The sequence below is a fragment of the Aquila chrysaetos genome, chromosome 21 (genome assembly GCF_900496995.4).
Source record: "Aquila chrysaetos chrysaetos chromosome 21, bAquChr1.4, whole genome shotgun sequence".
Classification (NCBI taxonomy): domain Eukaryota; kingdom Metazoa; phylum Chordata; class Aves; order Accipitriformes; family Accipitridae; genus Aquila; species Aquila chrysaetos.
The window spans coordinates 10,378,205-10,399,937 of record NC_044024.1 but is presented as its reverse complement, the minus strand read 5'-3'; the positions used below and the strand labels follow the sequence as shown (position 1 = coordinate 10,399,937).

The window sequence follows — 21,733 nt, the reverse complement described above, 5'->3', positions numbered from 1 at the left end:
ACAGCCTGAGCGTTGGAATAGGCTCTGCTCAGCAAGCGAGTAAAAGGAGCAAGGATTTTGCCTTGCACAAGTCAGGGCTGTGGAGCAGAGCCAATAGCCATCTATGGAAATCACAAGGGGAGTGACAAAGGGGACTAAGGAATGGCTATTCCCTACCTGTAATAGTTTTAGAACCAGAGAAAAGATGGGAACTTCCCAGGTGGCAGCTTTAAAGTGAAAGGAGGAGTGTTTTGTCCCATGCTCAGCCCAGCTCTGGAGCTCCTTGCCAAAAGGTGTTGGTACTAAACGGTTGCATGGCTTCGAAATCTTTCAGGAAAACTAATGAAAAAAAACCCCAAACTCAACAAGACACTATTTCTGGTTCAGGAGACTTTGAGAATGCTAGGAAAGTGGGTCTGTAGTGCTTCTACTGCTCTTACGCTCTGACCCTGGGTGTCTATGCCAGGCTGGTGCCAGAGACAAGGTGCTGGCCTGGCCTGGGCCTTTGGTTTGATCTCATACAGCTGTCCTGGAGAGCAAACCTTGAACTATATGTGATTCATATTTGCAAATTTTAACTCATTTACAAGAAAATGCAGATTGCTGCCAAGAGAAACCTACTGAATTCTCTCTCTCTCTCTTGTGCGTGCTCTGCCAGGCACAAACGGATTCATGTTCCACAGAGCCTGAACGCAGTTTCATCTGGACATCTGCCTGTAGTGCACAGTCTCCTGAGTTCCAGACTTTCATTATTTCTCTTCAAGCAATCAGGAAGACAGAACTTCTTCTGGTGCAGACTCTCTTACAATAACCAAAAAACAGGGAAAGCGTGGCTAGCTCTGCTGGGCAGAGGGTTTTTTTTTCAACAAACCCGTTAAAAACATTCCAATGAGCGTTTCTGCATAGGTCGTAAAGTTTCTGGCAAGCTTTGGCCAGTCTGCTCCCCTTGGACAGTGATATGAGAGCCTGGATGACACAGGATGGAGCTTGTGGGGCAGGCAGCATCCAGCCTTGTTCCCATCACCTGGCTGCCTGGCTGGGCAAAGCTTGTGGCTGCGCAGTACCCACGGCTGGCCCCAGCCTTTGGCTGGGTGAGAGCTGACCATGCTGCTGTGGGAGACCTGAATTCATGCAGCTGGAATCCAAACCCTGGGGCTGATCGTAAACCCCTGCCCCGAATCTCCAGAGAGTCAGTTTGGTGCCACCAAAGGAGACTTGTCTGCTTGTGCTGGGACAATGCTCCAGGCATTAAGATGCCGGGCAACTGTACATTCAATTTTGGAGACGCAGACTTTGATTAAATCCAGGATTTACAAAATAAAATCAAAAAGAATGGGAATCTAGGGGGAAAGGCACAAGCAAGGAGAACTGTCAGCAAACTGTGACCCAGGAGAATCGGACTTTCCAGCCCCTCTCTCAGAGTTTCAGCAGGGCTAACTGCATTAAAGAACTAAAAGACAGGCCTTGATAGAGAAGCATCTCCATCTGCTCTGAGAGCTGTGCTCCTCTGGAGCTCTGCAAATGGTAACCGATACGTACTGCGATCTGCACTTTCATCAGCCAGAGTACTTTCTGAGGACCTTGGCTGTCCAGCGGCATTGTCCCACAGAGGTTTAACAGATGCTCCTTCTGCACCCCAAACCCATACAGAACTGGCTAGTGTTACACTTCATCTACTAGGTGTAATGTTCCAATTTCAAAGCTTATACTTTTATGAAATATGAATGCATGTTGAATTTCTCCTTCATTTCACATTCCTGAGGGCCACTGATGGTGCTTGACATGTGCCTCCGCTCTGTGTGTACGTGTGCGTGCACTGGAGTGTCACCAATGTGGATGAAAGAGGCAAACCAGCCTTGTTCTCGGCGGCTTTCTGTAACAGGCTGGGCTGCAGGCATCCAGGCCCCCGCATTGCTGCCTGGTGCACTAGCCTGCAAATCGCTGCAGGAGCAGGGGTTGCTCTGCTCCTGCTGAACCCCAGTGCTGCCTCTCAGTACTCCCACTCACCCAACATTGGGGATTATTTTTTCTTTGGTCAGTTTTAGTTTTATAAAGAATGTATAAGACATTTTCTTCTGTTGAGCCAAGAGGCTATCTTCAATACAGAGAACCAAGATATTTCTACATTTCAACTCCATTGCAGCAACATGGTCATATTGACTCCAGTTGGCAACGACAGCATTGCTTAATGGCTCCAGTGCAAACAGAGGCCCGGGCACAGACTTTAGAGTTGGTTGCAACAGTAGAGTTGCCTTTTCATTCTGGAAGTGATGAATAGTTTAGGCACGGTAGGCAGGAAAATAAAACCTGTCACTGGAAGACAGATGAGGGCAGCATTTCCCTGTAATGTCAGCACATGCCTGTTCCTCTTTGAATAGGTTTTCATCCTATGTTGGCTGCTAGTGTGTAAGCTCCTTCCAGAGGAGCCTTGCCAAGTGTTCTGGTTCTTCATATGAAATTTGGGGGCCACGTTGCTTGTGAGGTCTGCAGAAAGTACAGAAAAAACAGAGGTAGTCTTTGCAACTCTGAGAACTCATTTATGTTAAAGAGGTTTGCTCCCCTTTTGTAATGGTTTCTTGAGCATTGCTTGGTTTTACTTTGTTGATTTTTTTATTTATTTTATTTTTTTTTTTTAGCAATTGTGTACAGTGAATGGTGTATTAGCTGTTTCCCTGGGTTTTTAAAGGGAGGAATGGCCACAGTAGACAATGGGCAACTGTGCTGAGGAAACGAAGGTGCCACAGAAGTGGGCAAAGGTCCTGCTATTGTGTTTTTCCGTGTTGATGCTGTTGCCTCTTCCTCTGTTCATGTCTTCCTTGTGTCATGACCAGACCCAGGATGATGTTTAACTGCCAGGACAGTCTGGGAAGTCTCCAGCTGGTACCGTTGGTCCTGGAAGGCTTTCCCAAAAGAGCCAACTCTGGCCCTTGCACCTATCACCAGTGTATGCAGACCATGTGGCAGATCTCCTATTATTCCTGGGATGTTTAGAGTTCAGTTCACTCCCCTGGGACAGATAGCAGGCACAGCGTTCCCACAGCCGGGGTTACTCGGTAAGACCAAGCCAGCAGTGGCTAAAACCCTCTCTCATCTCGCTGCAGTGGTGCAGTGGATGGGTTCATATTTTACTGATTCTCTGGTCCTGCTTAGCATGCGGCAGCACCGAGCCGGCACTCCTCCCGCTCATCCGGAGTGCTAAGATTCATTAGCCTGCATCTATCAGCTCTTGCCAGGGAAATGGTGAATAATGAGGCCTGGTTCAGGTAATGAAATGATCTCCCTCTCCCATCTGATCACACTGCTGCTTATTATTTCCTCGGTGTGTTATTTTGCTTCCCTGGAAACTTGTTTTGTAAACACTGACTGTGCAGTTATGGTCGAAAGTCAAACCTCCCAGCAGTGCTGCAGGAGCCTGGTGAGCCGTGTGGCCTGGCTGTTTGTGCTACCACATGTGCTTCATCAGCTAATGTGAGGACGGAGACAGCCCTGCTCCTTTGCTGGAAGGTACAAGGAACAGCACCAGGAAAGGTGCAGCCCTTGGCATCCATCATGAGCACCTTATACCCATTGTTCAGGTATCAGTGCTGTGATTTAGCCTGCCTAAATGCCCTTCTTCTCTGCCATTGAGTTTCTCAGGGAGATGTCTACCAAGATTCCTCTCCATTTGTAATTTGTTAGCCAAGGAAAAGGCACATTCCTCTCATTTCTTCCTTTATTCCTTTTCTTCTAGAGTAACTTGCTTGAGTAACCAGAGCAGTGCAGGCTATTCCAGACATCTCATATGAGGACACGAAAACTGTTTCCTTTCTACTGGAATGACTTTGCTTGTACATCGTAGTATTTCATCTGCTTTTTCCATGGCAGCATCCGCTTGGCAGCCTGCAGTCACCCTAAGTTAAACAAATGTATCCAGAAATCCTCATCCTTAGGACCAAAATGTTGACCTTGCACTGTGTGTTCTTTGTCCCATTTGTACAACACAGGCCCTTGAGGTCATCCAGTTTTCCTAGATGATCTTCTCGCCAATCTCCGTGTGAACTTGGTGACACACCATCCCTACTTTAGCCACTTCCTTCTCCAACTTACCTCTTTTTTTAAGAATCTCCAGTTCTCCAAGCATAGTATTTGTACCTGTGAGAGATGTTTTACTGAAGTCTAAGCAAACGAGAGCTGCCCACCTAATGTGGGTAGCACACTGGAAACGTGTCACGTACCTATGATAAGCTCTATTCTTGAACAAATTCCTTTTTTCAGTAAGACAGCACATTGCAATGGCTTTGTGTATGCGCTTCCATGACATACATAGTGCAGAAAATGCAGGACAGCTTTGTGTTATTGTCGAAGAAGCAAAGTCCTATTTATGTGGGATGTAATTTCTTTTTCTGCAGCTCCCCGTCCCCCTGTAATCATTATATATCTTCCCAGGATGAGTCTCTCATTTTCCTCCTTCTCGTTATCTCTTTACCATACTATATAGGCACGCCAGTAACTGCCTGGGATTCCCTTGTGCAAGGCACTGTACAAACAAGGAGAAAAGGAATCACCAGCCCAAGTCTAAGCCCTACAGTAGTATGCATGAGCTGGTCCCTAAGAGTGCAGGCAGATGTAGCCAGTGGTTTGAACAAAGGCACCAAGACAACACTGTTTCACCAAAGCCTCTGGACCACTATGCAAAGCCCTGTGTGACATTTTTCACTCTCCTGCCCTCTCCACGCTGCACTTGGGGGACTGTACATCTTTTAGGAGATGCATTTCCCTGATGGTCCCTTTGGTTACATAAAAGCTGCTGCGAGTAAATCTCATCCTCCAGGTAGTTTGTGTCTCACCCAGGAGTGTTTGGAAGAGTTTCATGTCTCTGCAGAGGGATTGTCAAGACACAGTTCATAAATTTGAGGAGGCACCTGGCCCTGTTATGGACTACTGTGGTGTGCATTGCTGGGACAAACTGTCCCCAGGGTAGTGCCTCCCCCTGTGTTACCCAGGATACATTTGCTCCTGTATTGATTGCATACATCTTCAGCCAGTCACTAAAAGGGGAAATTTGACCCCACGGTGCAGGGGCTCGTAACGATCTTGGCAGGTTTATTGGCCTGATCGATGGTACATGACTTCTCCGCCAGAGCTGAAAAAAAATGTAAGTCATCCTTATATTAAAACAAGTGTGGGGAAAAGATGTTTCCACAAAGAATTGTTCAATCTTTTAAAATTAGGTTTCTTTTTTCCCTAAACTATTGACTAATGGACTGAAGAATTTCTAAATGCATCTGTTTTTGAAGACAATGCCATTTTTCTCAGGAAAGAAAATCATTAAGTGACAAGTGAACAACAAGCCTGTCCTTGTCAGTGTGTTTCTCAGGCTCAGCTGGGGAAACAGGTGTGGAAAAGGTTTAAATTAAATGGTTCTCCAAACTCAGAGTCAAAATGTAAATTGTTAGGATTCTGATGCTTTTGTTTTCCTTTCAGGGTTTTGCACTTTTTTGCTCTACGGTCCAATTGTGCATTATTCCAGAAATCAGTGGCCTGGTGCAAAGCTCATCAATGCATTAATTTCCTTGGTTGTAAAAGCTGCAACTTCATCACAACACCCTGAATACCTTGGAGGATTTCCTGTGGGTCCTGGGATCTTTGCTGCTTGCATCTGGCTGCTCCTCTATGATCAAGCTGGGCTTAAGCAGCCACCCCACAATTTCTGCCTGTCAGTAGGCAGCTGCTGCATGTGCCACATCACCCTGTACTTGAGGTGACATGTCATTTCATTGCCTCTGTATGATCATCCCAAACCCTGGGAAAGGTCATGCCGGGGCTTTGCCAGAGCAATGACTAACTTTTGTTTTGCTGCCATGAGCTTTGTCCTTCTCACACCAGCTGTTATAAGCCTGCACTTTGTACCAAGGGCACATCAGACTCATCCCAAGTCCGTTTTTAGTATTTGTTTGCAGAGGTTAGCGACCCTAGGTCCAGTTTACAAGCTCCCCTGAATTTGACTGCTATTAAGACAATTCATAACCTCATTCCTGTGTCCAACAAACATTATATTGCATCTTAGCTAAAAACCTGGAGCCGATGGAAGGGAACGAAGCAAGTGTGAATTATGGGTCCTCTTGGCTACAGCAGTGTCCCTTGTTTGTAGGCATTTCCATTACCATCAAGGAGAGGCAGGAGTGGGTTCTCATGCTTCTTAATGGCAAAGATGAATCTTCCTAGATAAGGATCATTTAGAGATTCTTAACCTTGCAATGCTGGCCACTTCTGCTCAGACCCAACACACTCAGGGCCAAATCCTGCTCATTCTTGTGTTAGTGGCAGAGAGCAGCTCAGATCTTTTCACCTGGGGGAAATGACTGCCCCTGTTGTCGAACATACCAAGTGTGTTACATCACTTACATTTGCCTATGAAGAGACTGATGCCAAAAGGTTCATATGGTGTAAATTAGGCAAGATTTACCCAAGTCAGTGGGGTTTGTGTGGTTTTTGTTTTTGTTTTGTTTTTTTAGTAGTGTGGTTTACTGCCTTATTTATGGTTGCTAGGCAAGATTTTTCAAATGGTGGTGACAGTAGCAAATTTGGAGGAATAGGGATAATATTGGTAGAAAATGCAGGACCTTTCACTAACTGGATAGAGGAATCTTGATTTCATTTTTTAAAGCAAAACTGAAGTTTACACAGAAAGAGGGGAGGGACTCCTTCATTGTCACTGCTCTCTTTTAGCAGATGCCTTGTTTTATTGATTACACTCAAGATTATAAAAAAATGAATCTGAGTGTCCTGAGGTGATTAAAGCCTCATGCTGCTGCTTGTTTTCAGAGCTCTTTAGAAACCCTCTGAGTCTGGTTTTGCTGTAAGATGCTGTGACTGTTCCCTTGATTTGACTTGGCCATGGTGAGAAATAGCTAAGGAGTTTTTAGTTTCTTGGGATTTGCATTTGAGTTTCCTTAGGGTAGATGATTTCCTGATATGGGGAGGATGTGACTCACCTGGAGACAACTGAAGCCCTTGGGAGTGCTGCTCCCTGGGGGGACTCTGGAGAGGAGGGATGGGCTCTTGGGCTGAGACTCTGCAGGTAAGTGAGATTTTTCAAAGCAATTCATTGCTCTCGCTGTATTAAATTGCGCTGCTGGAGAACACACAGTTGTGTGGAGGAATATTTCCCGACTCACTTAGAATTTCATGAGCCATGAGTCTGTCCAGGATTGCTTGTTTATCTCATCTAGGAACCAAGACAGAGCTCTGCTGCATATTTAATTAGATGGGGGGAAGGCAAAGAATTTTAAGATAATCTTATCTTCTGCTCCTTCTCACAGCCCTCATGTAAAAAGTTTGCATGGCATGCAAACCAGAGCCTGATGGTAAGCCTTTAGGTTCTGAGGACACTGCAAATGAAAACAGCTTTACAGAGTAATACCTTTTTCAGTTGAATACTCTTATGAATCCTTTTGTGTAATGACTAAAAAAATTTGTTGTCCAATCTTATGAAAATTAGCCAGGAGATGTAAAGAGATGTGTGGGAACCTGGGGCTTCTGGAGGAATAAACTTTTTCATTCCTGTGGCTATTGAAAGGAGAAGAAGAACAGGTAAAGAGAACCCGAGTCTAAGTTTCTCATTGCTGCAATAGGCTGATAATAATCAGAATTAAGGTACTGGGAATGACAGCATAAAGTCAGTCAGAAACCAAAGTGCAATAGAATTTTACGAAGAGCAATGTATTTTATATTGTGGCCTTTCAGTTCCAGTTCTGCAAGGGTTTTTGTGTACATTTAGGGAGGGGAGGATGACTGGCTGCTAGTCCTTGCTGCAGAGTCAGCTGCAAGAGCAGAGTCCGAGGTGGCAGAAGGGGTGTGAAGGTGATGGAGAACCGGGACGGAGTCCTGTGAGGTTTTGTGTTTAGTTTTCAATCTTCAGTGTTGGCACCAGTGTGCAGCAAGTGTTAAAACTATGTATCACTCTCACGCAAAAAAAAGAAATGTCAAGAGCCTGCACCATCACCACAGCTGGGAACCATCTTCTGCTCTCTCTGAGCTAACTTGCTCCTTTGTAACTCAAAACCCTTCAGATCTGTGTTCTCCCCTTTCAGCGAGGGCCAGAGGAAATCTGGGGGACGTCTGTACAGCTAGTCAGTGTGTGGCTTGTTATCTGTACTGTCCAGGGCTTGCTGAGGAGCTGGGGTCCTGCTTTCCTCCTGGCAGAAGGATGTGGGAGGAGGATAAGATGGTGCTTTAAGCCTAGTTTTGCTAATTCCGCATCTCTGAACAAGTTGTTACTGGTATACAGTAAACTCCCTGTCTGTGAGCTTAATGGTTATGAAATAATGGTTGCACTCTGCTAAGAAGTCACTGATGGGTATGAAGTGATAGCTTGGTGAGAGGAGTGGATGAGCCTCATGGGGATGTTTTTTAACCTGGGGGGAGAGGGGAATGCGCATATACTGGGCTAGGCACAAAACATCTCTAAGGAGGACGAAGGCCATTGGGCTGCACGCAAGGCTACCTTGGTCCAAAAGCATTCTGCATCTCTCTGCTGTTTGGGAAGGGATTCAAGATGCTCTGGGCCAGAGAGACATCCATGGTGCACAAGGGAAAGCTTGATTTCCTAACGCAGTGGTGTATATAGCTTTTTACTAGCTTTCATGCACTGCAGTAAAACTCACCCTGGCATTAAGCATTCACGGTGCCAGAGAAACAAGTAAAATTCAGGAACAAGTAACTGCCTTTGTGGTTTTATGAGGACCTCTGTGTCTTTGCACTTCTAAATGCTGGCATAATAAATCTTGAAGTGCTTTTTTGCTCACAGCAGGTGTGATTAATACAGCTGTTAGCTGGTGTGTCTTCTAGAGGAAACAATTGGCAACCCCTAGGTGGATAAGCACTGGAGGCCTGAAAACCCCACGATTTTCTCTGCATTTGAGAAACTAAGAGATAAAATAAAAATGTTCTTTTTTTTTTTTTTCCCCTCCCCTCTTCAAATCCATAATCAGACATGACGTAAGTCCAGTCACTCCTGCAATAAGCATTTTGGAGAGTGCCTGTTAAAGTGAAAATGCTCTAATGCTGTGCACAGCTGCAGCCCCTGTGGGGTCAGGCGGCTCCAAGTGCAATGTGAGCATCATGGCAGCACATCCCATCTGCTGCCACCCAGACCCTTCTGCCCACCCGGCTTGGGGAGTGAGGGATGTCCAGGTGTACAATGCCTCTTTTCCACTCAGCAGCTCTTCTGCAAGGTGAGAAGGGACCCTACAGGGATGCTCAGGGATGCTGAGCCTTGTAAACTTTGTGCTATAAATGCACCTTTCCTCCTCCTCATGCCTGTCTCACCCCAGGGAAATCCTGAGCAGGACACAAATATCCTCAGTGACTTTACCAGGTTTCCCTTCTGCTTCTTCCAGCATAATCCCATCCACTGATTTCTGCTTGTTAACAGGTCTTGTTTGCAGCTGGAAGCTCAAGCCACCATTTATTTTCTGTATGGGTTCCTACTCTGGAAATGGATCTGCTTTACCAAATTACAAGCAAATTAAGCTAAACACATTTTGTTATGTCCGGATGCATTGTGGAGCTTTCATGAAAGAGGAAAAACCACGTTTGTTGTTGCTGCGAGGTTCTTCTTTCCTCGGTATCAATAACTTTGTGTTCTCAAAAAATACAAAATGTCTCTATAAATGGTAGAATTTTTCCTTGGGGCCAGGAGAAGGGTAGCTTGAGCTGCATGTGTCTCGGATCTTTCATCCTCTCAGCCCTTAAAGAATATCCTTGCCAACATCCTGAGCTCTATTCCCTTGCAGTTCCTCCCCTTTCTCTTAGACATACTTTGATTATCTGCAATATTGCATTTGATAGTATTACTAAATAGTTCTGAAAATTTTCCTTTTGGCAACTGCTTCTTCCCTTTCAAACGGATTTTTTTTCCCTAGTTGTAAATCAGCTTTAGAGCCTTGTATGTCTAAGGACAGTAAATACCCCACCGCTCCAAATGAGACAAGTATTTTGCATTTCCATTTCCTGACCCATCAAGGAGAATTTTGTGCAAAACGCAGGAGAAATGTTGAAGTGATAAAATAGCATTGTTTTTTGGTTCATTCTCTGGTTAGAACAGCTGATGTTATGGAAAATACCCAGCACTATCCAGACTTTGTGGAAGTTGAATTCAAAGAGGGCAAATACTTTTTAGGTACTGCTACATTTCGGTGACAATTTCACTGACTGACAAATACTGCATCACCTGAGGTTTTTGACATAATTTCTTAGTTTACTGATTCAAACTGAAATATATCTGAAATATATTTCTTTGCCAGGAAAGTTTGCAGTCTGGATGCGGGATGGACTCCCCATCTGCATTTATAGCCACAAACATCAGCTTTAGTTTCCTTCTGCCAAACCACATTTATTCTGAGGTGGGGAAAATGCTGCTTCTCTTCAAAAAATCTGTTTAATGCAACTGATTTGCAAGATTATTTTTTAGCTGAGAACAATTAAGAACTCTAACAGCTTAACTGGCTGTGATAATTAGCAGTCACTAGGCCTATCTTTGGGGAAATACAGCATGCTGTCCTATTTTAGTCCTACCATAGTAAGGACTGAGAAAATAATGTAGACACCCATTGCTCTCCTGAGCAGCTCCTTGGGACGGAGAGCCTGGGGCAGAGCCCGGGCTGGGCGTGAGCTGCTGCAGCGGTGATCTCTGCCTGCCTAGCTTGGAAGGTGTGTCGTTTTGGTAAACACGGGTGATAAATTTAACTAGTCATCGTGACGCAAGCAAAAACGGTTGGCAGCCAGGGTGGAAACGCGTGCTACTCCCTTCTTACAGGAAGGGGTACTTTTACGTTAATAACTCCTAGAAGCAGCCTTCTGGGCTCCTGCTGGTCCCCCTGCGTGCTCCCGGGTGGGTGGGGAGGTGGTGGTCCGGACTGGGATGCTGGGGGGGCTGCTGGGGCGCAGCCCCGGGCTGTGGCGGTGGGTGGCTCGGCCAGCCCTGCACCCCGCCAGAGCTGTCGGCGACAAAGTGAAGGGCGCTCGGGACGAGGCTTTGGAGACGGCTAATCCAGGTGGGTAGAAAGGCTTTGGTTGCTGTTTCATGCTGCAGCACGGAGGGAAAGGGTATTTGCAGGAAAGGGTGAGAAAATGACCCTTGCTGTCATCTGTGGGTGTGTTAGCAGTGCTGCGTCTCCTGGGGTTAGAAATGCTCCCGAGCCACGGAGGACACTGAGAGCTCTGACTAGCACAGGGATAAAGTTTTTTGTGTTAAATAGTCTTCCTCCTAGGGCAGCAAATACAAACTGATACTTCGTGTCAGGGAACCTGTTAATTAAAAAAATAAATGAATGTTCCTCCTCCTCCTACCCAGCTGCCAGGTTTCCAGAGGAGGACCTGTGCAAATCCCCGCATGTGCAGGGCTGGTACAAGTGGCAGACTTGCACCCCTCTGCTCCCCCTGACACTCCCTGCCAGACTTACATCCAGAGCCGTGTGTGCTTGGGGCAGGCAGCAGGCATGGGCTGCTCCCACATGGGCACGCTCTCTGGCATGGAGATAGCTTCTCTTTTTAATCTGTACCACCACCTCCTTGGCTGTGCTTTTGCATACTTCTCACCCTAGCAAGGCTGGGCTATATGGGGCTGTCTGTGCTCCCATGGGATGGCTGTGGTTTCCAGCATGGGGCTTTGCCCTTGTCTTCCCTGGGACGGAGCCTGTCCTTTTTAGCGATGCATCTTACTGCTTGCTGCAGATCTGATTCAGACACTTGCTGGTACTTCAGATGTAGCTCTCCTAGTCTCACTGGCACTCTGTAAGAAAACAGGAGAAGCAGGAGATTAAATTTAACTGAGGGTCTGGGTGCCAAGATTTGCCCCTGGGATTTTTCAGCCATTCACAAGTCCTGGCACGCATGAGCAGGCCTGGGGCCAAGGCACTTAATGTAATTTCACCATCTCAATACAGGCAGAAGAGATGCTCCCTGTGCCCTGTTCTGTAGTGGCAGTAATTTCCTTTCAGCCAAGCACCAGCAATCCAGCACCAGCCAGGGAGTGCAGGACATGGAGACTGGGGGTATCTTCATGTCCATCCTTTCCTGCATGCCCTGGTCACCCATGGGGCATTTCTAAATACCAGTCCCACGTTTGCAAGCACAGGGCACTACAACCTGGCATCTTGGGTGCACCTACCTGGGTGTGTGAGCAGTCCCAGCTGCCTTGTGATGACCACCTGTACAGGTGTGCAATGCAAAAGCCAGGATTTGAGCTAGCCATTGCTTACCCTATTTTTGCAGGATCTCCCTGCCACTGCCCTCGTTGTGGCCTGTCATTGGGCTTGTTTCCATCAAGAGGAGCCAGAGTCCCTTTTCTCATTGTGCTCAGGGTGACAGCATGCTAATGGCACCACTGTGGTAGTCTGGTGGGGTGTAATGTATCATCATTAGAGTACAGTAATGTGGTACCCAGCTTGCATGAGAACAACTGCCAGCCTCCCACCAGGCTGTATTTTAACAGACATCTCTCCCTCAGCGCTTTTAGAGGGAGATGCTGTCAAGGAGTTATTAGTGCTGCTGGCAGTTTGCTTAACTCACTAGTTGGGCCATTTAAAAGCAAGATGCTGTGGGCTTTGGTGACTTCAGCCCCCCATCCTTTCCCTCCTTAATCAGGAAGGTTAGTAGAGATTTTTAGTTTAAAACCTACCTAAACTAAAGGAAAAAAAAAGTAAGCAAAATGAAATAAGCTGCAAATGTAACAATGCATCTCATACCAGCTGCTGAGTCCTTTTGACGTTAGAAAGCACATTTGGCTCTCACAGAACAGAAAAGTACCATTCTGAACTTTCAATCCTTTTCCCCCTGTAACGACAGCTTTTTTCCTCTTCCCTTCTTTAAGCTTAGCTTATTGTTTTCTTTTATAAAATCTCTTACAGGTTACAAACCTTTCAAAAATGACAGAAAGCCTACAAATTTTGATAAAAAGGTGCTAGTATGGGCAGGACGCTTTAAAAAGGAGGAGGACATTCCCAAGCACATATCGTAAGTAGACGTGTCTGAATGATGCTTTTGGCTGTGAACATACAGATTGAGACCCTAGTCTGCATTACCCAGAATTGTGCTCACATGGTGAGGGTTAATGCTCCTCCAAGCTGATGGGGCCTGCTGCTACTGGTGTCCAAAAATAATCGGAATTTTTGGAAACATGAACTTTTTGGCATGCCTGGTGAAGTAAACTGGATTCGCTTGGTTTAGATATCATTAGCGTTAGACTAAGCTGAAGTGTCTTTTGCAAGACAAGTGGCTCTGTAACTCAGACGTCACCATGCTAAACTATCATCCACTTTGGATTTTTGCATGCTTTCTTAGTTTTTATTGATTAGCAATTAATAACACTGCGTAAATTTTAAAAAGAAGTTGGGGCTATATACAGCTTTGGTGACAAACATCTGCAATGAGTTCCTCGCATCTGGGCTATGGTTTCACCAAATTGTTGAGGTATTTTGTTAAAGGACTGTCAGTCAGTTTTGGAGACCTAATGCTTCCTGATTTGTGATATCCTTCCTGGGGGCTCCTCCAGCTGTCCTTCCCCTTGCAGGTGTAAGTAAATCCATGGTTGGATACGATTTCATGAATGACTCATTGCCATGCTGCAGCCTCTTGCAAGTGTGAATTGTCGGATAAATGCTGTAAGTCATTCATGGAAGGTGGTGGAGATTTCCCAGTGACAGCTGTGGCTGTTCAGCTGCTTGGGAAGACAACGCTGCATGGACGGCACAGTTGTCCACTCCAGCTCAGGCTCAGCTTCCCGCTGCAGGCAGATGCTTGTGGGGCTGGTGCCAGCTGCCTGGCAGAGGGCTACGCTGCAGCGGGACAGGGCTGCAAAGCACCGCATGCAGCTGGGATGGGGATGTGGCCACAGACCCAGTCACCACTTGCTGTGCCTCCTTGCTGTGTGAATGCTCTCTGTTGCTCTTGGCCAAGATGTCATGTGTGTGCTTTTATTCCACTGAGGGTGGCATTGCCTGGCCCTGGTGGCATGGCCCCAGTGTCTCCTGGTGCGGTGCAGCACCCTGTGCCCTGCCCTGCAACACCCAAAGCTGGGGTCCTTGTAATTCCATTATCACAATGGAAAGACTTTCATGTCCTTGTCATTTTTCAGGTGTTCACTCTCATACGCAATAAAAGAAGGCAGGAGAGCAGGATTTGTTATTCTTCTTGTTACTGATGACTGTTGGGAGCAGCAATACCCCACCTGTGTGGGAGGGTGGCTAAAACTTTACCCCATAGGCTAATTTTTTGAGTCATCTTCTAAACACTTGCAGAAAGAGAAGGCTGAAACGCATTGTACATTAATAGGCAGTTGCTGGAAGACTTGAGGTTTCATTACCCAGCTCCCCATGATCTCATTTCACACGTGCTGCTGCAGGATGGAAACTCTGTTCTGTCCTCTGCAGGTCTGAGGTCCTTGATGCAGCAAGGAACAGCATCAGGATAAAGGTTTGCTACATCATGATTGCACTGACCTTGCTGGGCTGTTTGGCCATGGTTATCACAGGCAAAGAAGTGAGTATTTTTTCCGGGTGAACTGATCCATTTAATGTATGGTCCATTTATGCTCTCTTTGTAAATAAGCTCCAGAGTGACAGACAGGTTTGAGAATAAGTCCATGTAAGCAATATTTACACAGGATTTCTATCACTCCATTCTCTGGAGGAGAGATTGGCATTGGGAAGCACAACTTGCTGATTAATGTATTGCTTCTGACCCATTTTGCCATAAACCTGTGCAGTGCAATGCTCTGTATCATGGTATCTCAACAAGAGGCTGGTCCAAAGGTTGTGGAGTAGCTCAGACAATGTCAATGGTGCCTAGTCCTGCCCTGCATCCATGGGCCATGACGGTCCTGCCCGCCTAGCCTGCATGCCACCATGGCCACCAAGAGCTGTGACACTTACTTCTGCCCATCCCACTGGTGGGGAAGCAGGGTCTCCAGCCTGACTTGCATGTCCCAGTGCACATGTAAACAATTTACAATGTAATTTTCCTGCTAATCAGAGCTGCAAATGCTGAAAATTTGGTAAAACAAGGAAACACATTAACTTTTGTCATTGTAAAATATCAAAAAGGACAGTGGGGTGTCAATGCAAGTGGTGTAAATGTGGGGAAGTCTAGTGGTGGGAAACGTGTGCATGCAGTGATTTTCACCATTTCTTTTCAAGGCTGCTAAAAGGGATCATACGCTGCTGAGGATGAACATGGAAAAGAAGGCCAAATGGAGGGCTGAAATGGAGAAAGATCAGGAGGCAGTTGTTGGGAAGCCACAATGACTGGGAACAGATTTATTTTAACAGCAGGATATAAGTGATTAGCATATGTACCTGTCTTCATTTAACTCTTTGGAGCTTTTTCACTGAAACTCTCTCAAGGCAAAGACTTCACTGCTTAAAAACTGCTCCATACGATCTGGGAAACTCTTATGGAAACTCCAGCAGCTGCTTTCTGTGGCCTCTGGTCTTTGGCACTGGGTTCAGCTGAAATATAGAAATCTCTTCTAAACTGGGAAGTGTGGGAAGGGTGAATGTTGAAGTCCCCAGCTCAGGATCTGCTTTTTCTGGTGCTGCTGATGCTCAGCGTGGCTGTGGGGCCACCTCCTTGCAGCCAGGAAGGATGCAGCCCTACATCAGAGAGCATCCCATTCTGTGCAATGCCTCTAGGGCAAACAGCCTTGGCCAAAGTGGCCCGGGGCAGGGGGAAATGGAGTCTGAAATGCAGTCACAAAGAGATCAATTATCTCTACCTCTGAGCCTGCTGCCATTGCTGTCCCCTCTCCCTCCGCAGCCTCTCACGGGATCCCGTGGCCAGGGGAGAGGGAGGCCATGAGAGTGAAGAGGTGCTGGGAAGATGGAGGAGTGAGAGCAGACCCTGCTGACTGATTTGGGCCAAAAGGGGCTTTGGGCCAGAGGAGGTGGTGGTGATGTGGAGTGGTAGCATGGGCACACAGAGTGGTTTGGTTGCTGTTGGGGCAGCCTGGGGAACCTGTGCCTGGTGCAGGGAGCCTGGCCTGGAGGCACCTCTTGTCCTGTTGCACCTCACTGCTTTTGTGTTTTCATCTTCTGCTTCCAGTCATTGTCATGAAAGTTCCCTAGCACTTCCTTAGCTGTTATTTTAGTCAGGAGTAATTGTTAATACATGGTTTGCTAAAACTGGATTCTTTTTAATCATCATAGTTCATTAATTCATAATAAAACAGCTGTCCAATTACATCTAAAACAAACGCATCTCTTCACAGCTTCATTTAAAGTGTCACCAAACTCTCTGGGATGATGTTTAATATATGGGAGAGATCCTAATGAAATATTGAAAGTTACATTTTCATGAAGTGATCTACCTTCAAGATAGGCCCCAGTTCATGCTTGTGGGTGCTGACGGTCTGAGCCCCTGTCTGTCATTCATAACCCTTCAAGACCTCTAAGACAGGCTGGTGGAGCTGGGTGTGCTGCATGGGGCGCGAAGTGGCATGGAGTGACAAAACCCAGCCGTCTTACCCTGGCCACCATAAGAGAAGGCAAATGCTGTAACCACGCTTAGCCTTTGTGCCGTGTCCTGAGCATCACACCAAGGCTTGGCCTTTGCAAGGTTTATGAGTTGGAGCAGTTGCACTTGTCTTCCAGGGGAGTCTGGAAGTTCCTGCTCAGGTCTCTGAGGTTTATTGTGTCAAAAATCATGTCCACTTACTGCTGTGTGTCACTACACAAACAAACTGCTGGCAAGGATGGGCTGGGGCATTGGCAGGCGGTCAGCGGTTGTTGGGCTGGGAGACTCCATCTCCTGTGCCTGTGGTTGTTGGGCAGCTTTCTCCCCCGATGCTACTTAGCAGCACTTTTCTCCACATTGCATGCCAATTTAGGATGAGGAGCATGTTATGTCTGTCACAGCCCAGTGTTTGCAGTCCTTGCTTCCAACTCACAGCCCCGTGCAGTACAATTCACCAAACATGATGTCTGCTCCCTGTAGTATTCCTCACGAAGTGCATCTCAGGGAAGTGAAAATAATAGTCTAGGACAAGCACAGAATGAACAAGTCTCTGCTGAGAAGGCACTTTTGTCTGCACATGTAATATGGGCTCTTTCATTTTACATGACCTGGTTTTCTTAGTTAGTGCAATAAACCTCAAGAATTACCTCAAAGTTAGCGTTCATTTGGGAATAAACTAAAACAGCTCATCAGACTTTCTTTTTTTTTTTTAATTCTTAAATGGCTTTCATGTGCCCTTTTTAAGAAGGCACATGTAACACTTAAAGGAACACCTTTCAATGCTCATAAACAAATCCACATCCATGTTCTGAGCTTCTCTGACTTAAGCAGGAAAGGAGATGACCATAACCATATATAAAGAACAAGCAAATTAATTGTGACTTGTTCCACTCTCTGTTCTGCACTTCCCTCTGCCTGGGAAAAAACCAAACTGCTTCAGGTGTGAGCTATTATCAAATCCTCTTAAACAGCCCGGGTCTCTGTTGACTACTGCATAAAGCTGCTGCATTATACATTGCCTTTAAGAAAAAGGAAAAATCAGTTCCTCCTCCCTGAGCCACTGATGACAGGCCGATTGTGAGCCATCAGATCACCCAGGCGCTTCTGGGCTCTCACAAAGAGCTATGACTATTATGTAAGGAATAATCCTTTATCAGTCCCAACTACATGATTATTCATTTTAATATCATAATATTGCCCAAAAAATCAACCGGACCAACAGCTGGCTTGCACTGGGTGGGTGGCTGCTGGTGTAGCACAGCCTCGGTTGGAGCCGTCCCCTGTAGTAACTGGAGATGCCAGCAGAGGACATTGCGTAGCTGATGCCTCTCCAACACTGGGACTTAGTACTGCTTGTTAAAATCCGTTTCCATCTGTGTTTGCAAAGTCCTTTGACTCTTCTCTTAAAAAGCTTCTAATTAACACAGCTTCCTGAATGTATAATTGGCTAATCCTCACCCACCACCTTACGGTTGTGGGGTTTTTTTTTTATTTCCCCTCCCACCTATATTGCTTCAGTGTCACACCTGATCCCCCAGTCATTTAAAAAAGGGATGGGAGTTTTTATTAGGTAGGAGCTATTCTTCCCTTTTTAATAACGTGCCTTGTATTTCCCCAGCCTAGCCCTGAGGACAATGTGAGGGGCTGATTCCTTTCCAAGGCAGGGGATAGAGCTGAGAGTGTGCGGGTTTGCTGTGATGCTTGGGGAGACCAAGGGTGAGTCCTTTCAACTCTCACCTGCTCATTTACTGCTGTGTATTGGGAGGAAAGAATGCTTCTCCCCTTGCAGGATTTTTGCCATTTTAATGAATTCCCATATGGAAATGGTTAACAATGCGCTGGTGGCTGGTGCCATAGAGATTTGCATTACAGTAACAATTATTGGGGAAGATTTTCCCTAGTAGCTGGAGTTGGTCTAATTCTGCTTCCACTAAAATCAGTGCTGCAGTTCCTCCTGGCTGTAGATTAACGTTATCATCCACCATTTTTTTTAAATTTCACTGACTTCTAGAGACTCAGCTTTCCCAGGGAGCCAGGCTTCTGTGGGGCAGAGCTGGGTACACCAAGCTTTCTTCTGCTAATGTGGTGAGATCAAGCTTGTACAGGAGTCTCTGCATAGTGAGCATCCCAGTGTCCCAGAGAAAAGGTGTGAGATAGGAAAGTCTAAGCTCAGGAGATCTCAGTCCCTTCCTTACTCATTTTGCCTCTCTTTTGGACCTGCTCAGGGGCTTTCTAGTGGTACTTGATTTCTTTCCATTCTTTCCATCCGTCAGCTATGTGCAGCTCTTCTGGGATGCAGCAAAGCTGACATGATTTTGCACTTGCAAAGGACAAAAAGTCCTCTGCCCTGGATGCAGATGAAATCTTGCCATTCAGAAAGACCTCATTTGAAAGAATGGGGAAGTCTTTAAGTGTTTAGTCTCCCACCAAGCTTGGAAACTGCTGCTTATTTTAAGGCTGAATGCACCCAGCTTCAGCTTCCAGGCATTGGATGTTGTGTTCAGGATGGAATATAAAATGTCTCATCTCAACTCTTTCCTGTGTGTAACCAGTCACCCCTCAGCTATTGTTTGCAGTTGGATTCCTGCTATGTTCAAAACACCCGTATTTTCTAACCATTGCTTGGTGGGTATCACTGGCTTACTGGCCATTTAAGTGACTGACACTATAGTGAATTTATTCCTGTATCAAGGAATTTACTACATTAGTAGCCTCTTCATAAACAATCCAAATAGATTTTTTTGTTTGTTTTAGCATAGAATTGTTGCCAAAATCCGGAATAAAACTCCTTAACAGCAATGAGAAGTTAAGAAGCAGGCACTCCTTTATTGCAGTGCTGGGCACACGGCGGATCGCTCCACCTATCGTGTGCACCTGTCTGGTTTAACTATGCAGGTTAAATACACACCTGTTATACATATTCACTAGATTTCCAAGAAATGTTATACATAATCATTAGTTTTCCAAGAAACTATTAACATATGTAAATGTCCTTTACGCAAGTGCGTTGAAGGTCTCTGGTGGTCCTCAGAAGCCCTCTGGTGGTCTTCCATAGTCTTCCTCACTTGTCCACTTCTTGACCTCTTCTTAGGTGATTCTGCGCAGTACGATTCTTGCCATTATATTAGATTACACAAAAGTACATTCTATGTTAATTCTTTTTCTATGATTGGTCTTCTAATCAAACTACCTTATTAATATTCTTATGTTAAAACAATCATTGGTCGATCTCACATAATCCATTAACCAGAACTTTGATCAAAGTAGGGTTTCTAAGCAACAGAACTAAGGTCCATAACGATTTCTTAAAACAAACCACTATAATTAACCAATCTGGGTTAGAATTCTATGGTTAACTGACTGTCAACAATACTTGTATTCTTATGATTATGCTTAGCACAGTTTGTAATGTTCCTAAGTCTCTATAACTACGTTGCAAATTTCACACTCCTATCTCACGATTTTGTTTTAATCAAATCTTTATCAAAGTATTTGCAACAGAATCAGTAATCTAGTACTTTTGCAGAAAGAAAGGATATAAAAGCTTTCCAGGTTTTACTGACTACCCTGGAAAATTAAAAAGCAGTGGTTATGCATCAGAAACTTGTTCTGCTCTGTCTGTGTCCAAGGCACCAGCACCTGCGGGAGCAGCATGGCCAGCCAGTGGTTGCAAATCTGCTTTTGTTCCTGGAACTGCCAAGGGTCAGCTCAAATGAGCTTCGAAGTTGAAGGTCTTCTCTGGGTAAGATGCAATGATGGTTTGGATCTGTAAAAGGACCTGCTCCCTCTTACCACAAAGATCTTTCCAGCTTGGAGCAGCCTCATGCTTTCTCCTTTGCTCAGCATCATTGCAGCAAATAAGCACTGGCTCCTTCTGGCCCACAGGTATCTGGGGTCCTCATGCCCATCATGATTTCAGACATGGCTTATACACCACTTTCCTGTCTGGATTTGGCACAAAGTCATTCTAGCCTAGCAGGAAAGCAAGGCCAATGTTCAAAGATTTGAATTAATTAATGGATCATTCATTAATGCATTGAGGTAGCATTAAAGCAATTTTCCATGGTTAAGTAGTTTGATGATCATTAGTGCTCTGTGATTTACTGCAAAACCTCTTTGACAGTCATATGGTGAGTAGGTAGCTCCTGAAGGGCTCTGAAAGGACCCGACCATTTAATTTCTTTGGTCTGTGAAGGATCCGGACACAAATCTCGTCATTACATTAGTCTAGCTGGCTCCACACCTTGCCTGTGTGTGAGACAGCTTTCTACATGGAAATCCAAAGCTGGGATCTGACTCTTCCTCTGCAGTACGGTGTTCCTCAGTGAAGGAACCCAAACCTTGAGCTATTTGGGCAGGGACTGCTGTTTGCTCCATGTGTAAGGGCTTGCCACAGGGAGGAGGTCAGACTGGAACAGGATTTCATAGAAAAGAGGTGGGTTCACTCATGGCTTATGTATGCTCTGCAGCATGAGCAGAGTTATCAGAAACTGCTGGTGGGACTAGACCAGAAAATTGAGGGAATTTGCTTGCTGGTCTGTAATATACTTCTCCCAGATGATGTATGGTCCTGAGACTTTTTCTAAATGAAATGGAAACCAAAATAACCCAATAAATTAGTCATATGCTAATTACAATCATTCCTAATGGTTCACGTTTCTGTTTCCACAGAATGTATGAATGCAAACACAACTCTCGTGGTGCACTGTGAATTGCACCATGGTTACACCGATCTCCTAGCTCCCCGGTAGCTATTTTATCATTGTCTAAGCATTGTCCTGCAACAGATTTCTAACAGTAGGGCTATAATCTTTACAAAGGACATCCATTAGGGCTGTAAAGATATCATTAAAGCAATGCTGCTCTGGGGGGAGTGGAACAATCTCCAGAATGGTTTCAGACTGTACTAAGGCGCTGGAGTATACCTTGAAAGGTAGGCAGTTAAATATCCCAGCATTTCAGTGCTCTAAGCCCCATGAGAGGGCAATTTTACTTGACAAACAAACCTTAATGCAAAGCAAAAATACAACTATTGCATGTTGTTCTCTCCCACTCGTTTCCTTTTTTCTTCTCCTAAGAGCCGTTGTGCAGGTGGCACTGGGGATGCTGTGAGCTGGGGACCGCTGGGTGCCCACTGCTGTGGCATGAGCCTACGCATGGGCAGTGGGATGCTGTGGGGCTGGAAAGAGCCGGACAGTGAAACTCTGCAGAAATGGGCAAGAAGCTGCCTGTGCAGCTGCAGTATCTAATGTGCCAATTCCCA

At 45.6% G+C, this 21,733-nt stretch overlaps 1 protein-coding gene across 3 annotated transcripts in view; it reads left to right on the top strand.

Moving 5' to 3' along the window:
• Positions 1–10,710: 10,710 nt before the first annotated feature.
• The window catches only part of LOC115333574 (protein FAM162B-like), a 66,754-nt gene continuing 55,731 nt past the window's right edge, over positions 10,711–21,733 (top strand). The window contains exons 1-4 of one of the 3 annotated variants that reach the window (XM_029996687.2): positions 10,713–11,015; positions 12,870–12,975; positions 14,391–14,499; positions 15,156–16,199. In XM_029996687.2, the coding sequence (XP_029852547.1) occupies positions 10,883–11,015; positions 12,870–12,975; positions 14,391–14,499; positions 15,156–15,263 (456 nt within the window). In that variant the 5' untranslated portion in view covers positions 10,713–10,882 and the 3' untranslated portion in view covers positions 15,264–16,199. Of the gene's footprint in view, positions 11,016–12,869; positions 12,976–14,390; positions 14,500–15,155; positions 16,200–21,733 lie in introns of those variants that run through there. The other 2 variants (XM_041118926.1, XM_041118927.1) reach the window with 2 other exon arrangements.